Below are 3927 nucleotides of genomic sequence, written 5' to 3'. Positions count from 1 at the left end.
GCGTGACAGCAACAGTATATACTACTTCTGCATGACAGCAACAGTATATACTACTTCTGCATGACAGCAACAGTATATACTACTTCTGCATGACAGCAACAGTATATACTACTTCTGCATGACAGCAACAGTATATACTACTTCTGCATGACAGCAACAGTATATACTACTTCTGCATGACAGCAACAGTATATACTACTTCTGCATGACAGCAACAGTATATACTACTTCTGCATGACAGCAACAGTATATACTACTTCTGCATGACAGCAACAGTATATACTACTTCTGCATGACAGCAACAGTATATACTACTTCTGCATGACAGCAACAGTATATACTACTTCTGCATGACAGCAACAGTATATACTACTTCTGCATGACAGCAACAGTATATACTACTTCTAACTGTATGTCGTCTTTATATTCACCGTCATGTTTGAAAGTGCTAGTGTAGACCACTCTGCTAGCAGAGTTGTGAATATAAATATTATATGAAACATGAACCTGGTAATGTCCTCTCGAAATTAAATCCAAGTTATTTTGAAATGAAAAAGTTTACTGACGCCAGAAATACTTTGTACAAAAGAAAGCGTTGAATCCTAGATTTCCAAGAAAGGCAATGAATGTGAAGAGAAGAACTTATTGGGAGATGATTGTTTAACTGGTTTGAAAGTTAGATGCAAAATTACAATCACAGAAAGCTGTATATACATACCAATACAGAAGATTAGGAAAAGGTCTGCTGTAAATATACCATTTTATAACTGATAATATGACAGTTTTTTGGTAAGTTGTACTTAATCTTGCTTATTTGTAGGGACATCTTCAGTAGTACAATATGAATAGGGTTGGAAGTTTGTTATGATTTTGAGCAGATTTGATTCGGCACTTCACGTCGAAAAAGGAGTATGTGAGGTTCTGTGAGTGGAATATTGTTAACACAGTGCGTCAGTTATTTATTGCAAGAAAAGTTTGCGAATTAGAAAGTTTGGGGTGATGGATATGTATGTTCTATTCTATATGAGTGGGGTTTAATGGTGAGGCACCTTAATATTTAGGATGTAGATCTATTACCCCAACACCAAGGGTGTTACCATCTAGACCTTACCAGATGTTAAACCTAACTTATTTTTCCTTGTATGATCGTTATAACACTGGTAATCTGTTTTATACAGCTCATGCCCGCTTACAAGTTACAGCGTATGAAACTTATTTATCCTCACCATGGCGGGGCAATGACAGTCGTTATAACACAGGTGTTCGGTTTTAAACACCTCGTGCCTGCTTACAAGTTACCATGTATGTAACTTTGTGCTTAATATATACCAACAACAAAGCAATTACCAGGTTCATGTTTCATATAATGGATCCACCCCTGGCTTTGTTGAACGCCCAAGCTTCTCCATTCAGCTTCCGACATCAGGTGAGATTTGGGGACCAATTTGCTCAGTTCTCTTGGCAACATGACGTGTCTGTGACATCATAGAGGGTTAAATGAATATATATATAAATTTTTGCTGCCAGGCACTCATTTGTGGATGTAAATAATGTCACCAATGAGATGAATCAAATAATGAATTAAATTTCTGTGGGAGAAGTTTTATTTCTACACCCTGTTTAAACTGTAAAACCATAGGTTTGCTTTCAATTTTAATTAAAGTTTACAGGAGAATTACTGTTGGGCCTTTAATAAAAAAGAAGAAAAAAGTTCAATTATGTTACTGGTGAATTTCTGTCTAAAACAATCATAAAACATGTTGATGTCTCTTTAATCTTCGGTAGAATAATGTAAAGATTATATATATACCTGTATTCGTATCTGTCATCAAAGTATTTGTCCGAGTAGTAAATATCGTTGGCCGACATTTTTACTTCGTTATATTTTTACGGGAAATAAAGCAACAGGCAGCTTTTTGATCACAATGCGTGAACAACGCTCAAAAGAAAATATGCAGCAACTAATCGTTTATTTTGCCTGTAAACGTAAAGTTAAAAACGTGAACATAATATCGGCCGCGCCTTGCTTTACCCCTAACAAAATACACACTAAATGTTCGCTAAGACAACGAAAACCTGCTACTGTCTATTCTGTACTATATGTGGACACTATCTAAGTCAAAACTGACAGAAAAACTGATGTAGAAGACTGGAAAACTCGAGAAATTTCTACAAAGTTCGATGCAAACCGCGAAAATAAGTAAGAATTCTTAAATATCCGCTCTAAATAAACTCGCGCTCTGATTGGTCGGGATGAAACACGTGACCGCGTTTTCGTTAACACAGAAATCTTAACATGGCATTTTTGGGGGCGATTTGCGACGTTTGGCGCACAAATGCAAGAATTCAAGGATTTTTTTACGAATTTCGTTGTGTTATTGAATATAATGATGTTCAAACTACATTACAGGTATACTTTTGTGACACATAGTTAATATTTTTTTGATTAAGTTTAATATTTTAGTAATTAATAAAACTGTAACAGTATGCAAACACAGTGAGTTAAATATTAACTTAACTGGCTAACCGCCAAATAGATAACAAGCTATTTCGATGGTCAATATTGTGTGATAACCAAAACCAGGTCATGTCTGCTTATGCACACACTGCAATAGCTTCAACAACTCAACTGTGGTCTGTGGGCATTTGAGTGGCAACCATGGATAAGTCACTCAAGTTCCCATCCACGAGGATATAAATCACCAAACCAACCAAAAGTCATGGCTGCTTATCCACACACTGCAATAGCTTTAGCAACTCGACCGTGGGCATTTGAGTGGCAACCATGGATAAGTCACTCAAGTTCCCACCCACGAGGATATAAATGACCAAACCAACCAAAAGTCATGTCTGCTTATCCACACACTGCAATAGCTTCAGCAGCTCGACTGTGAGCATGGGAGTGGCAACTATATCACCCTCCTCATAAATCCAATTACTAAACAAGTCTTTCCAAAACACCCACAGATTCATACTCTTTCAATGATTTGAAACATCATAAAATCAACATCAGACTTACAACGGGCCCTGCAGTAACACCACAAGTCGAAAAACAGATATTTTTCCAGGTATTTCTATTTATACAAATAACAAAACTGCGACAAAGTACTTCACAGAAGCAATCTTTATTGGAATGCATGTTTTTAAATTTTGCATATTTGGCGACATTGTGTTTTAATTTTAGCAGCAACCATATACGTATATGCATCGTATTAAAGCAATATGATCTGTATTAAGTTATGGGCTTAGATCTGAATGCTGATAAAATGAAATAATAAAAGAAATTTAATAAGTTTAACGACAGTATGAGATCTACTATAAAAATGTCTTTAAAAACAAAAATAATACCTACTTCTTTAAAGTTCAGCAAAACTGTGTTGTAGCGGTTATCTATTTAAAGTTTAATTTTGCAAAAAAATTGTTTATTTTATGATAAAACAATAGCAATTGTTATTCACTAAAGCCCCCTATGACATCATAACCATGCATTTCGAATTGAAACTTTTTTCCGTCTTCTCACACAGACTACTATTGGTTGTAGTAACAATATAACTGCAGCCAGTAATAAGCAAGTACCAGCTATATAGAATGAGGTGTCGTAAGAGTTTGAAACATCTGACATCCAACCTGCATTTATAAAAATGAGTATTTTTTTTATTTAGTGCATGGTCCACCATGTCCACTATGTGTTTTATAAAAAGTATGCATGGGATTTTACAGTTTAATATATGAATGAATGTAACTTACTTTATCCTCGCGTGGCCGGAAAACGACAGTCGTTATAACACGGGTTTAACACCTCGTGCCAGCTTACGAGTTACCATGTATGTTACTTTGTGAGTGATTATTTTTTTGGGATTTTTTATTTTATTTTTTTTTATGTATGGCTGATAATTTGGACAACCCATTAGTGACCACTGGGTTGGA

The 3927-nt window shown here is 35.4% G+C and overlaps 3 protein-coding genes across 4 annotated transcripts in view; 1 reads left to right on the top strand and 2 right to left on the bottom strand.

Moving 5' to 3' along the window:
- Positions 1–538: 538 nt before the first annotated feature.
- Positions 539–2077, bottom strand: LOC100183603 (cyclin-dependent kinases regulatory subunit-like). Its single transcript, XM_002127015.5, has 3 exons — positions 1811–2077; positions 1348–1475; positions 539–921 (listed from the first exon to the last, which is right to left on the bottom strand). The coding sequence occupies exons 1-3, from the start codon at positions 1867–1869 to the stop codon at positions 863–865; spliced, it is 246 nt and encodes an 81-aa protein (XP_002127051.1). The 5' UTR covers positions 1870–2077; the 3' UTR covers positions 539–862.
- The window catches only part of LOC101243351 (cadherin-23-like), a gene marked incomplete at its 3' end in the record, with an annotated part of 23096 nt that continues 21204 nt past the window's right edge, over positions 2036–3927 (top strand). The window contains exons 1-3 of the mRNA XM_026839067.1: positions 2036–2200; positions 2287–2410; positions 2968–3068. The remainder of the gene's footprint in view (positions 2201–2286; positions 2411–2967; positions 3069–3927) is intronic.
- The window catches only part of LOC100175051 (monocarboxylate transporter 9-like), a 10001-nt gene continuing 9180 nt past the window's right edge, over positions 3107–3927 (bottom strand). For both annotated transcript variants that reach the window (XM_026839066.1, XM_002125311.5), the window contains exon 9: positions 3107–3627. In XM_026839066.1, the coding sequence (XP_026694867.1) occupies positions 3476–3627 (152 nt within the window). In that variant the 3' untranslated portion in view covers positions 3107–3475. The remainder of the gene's footprint in view (positions 3628–3927) is intronic.

This window comes from Ciona intestinalis, unplaced genomic scaffold (assembly GCF_000224145.3).
Source record: "Ciona intestinalis unplaced genomic scaffold, KH HT000149.1, whole genome shotgun sequence".
Lineage (NCBI taxonomy): Eukaryota > Metazoa > Chordata > Ascidiacea > Phlebobranchia > Cionidae > Ciona > Ciona intestinalis.
The sequence above is the reverse complement of the archived record's forward strand: the minus strand, read 5'-3'. Positions and strand labels throughout refer to the sequence as shown.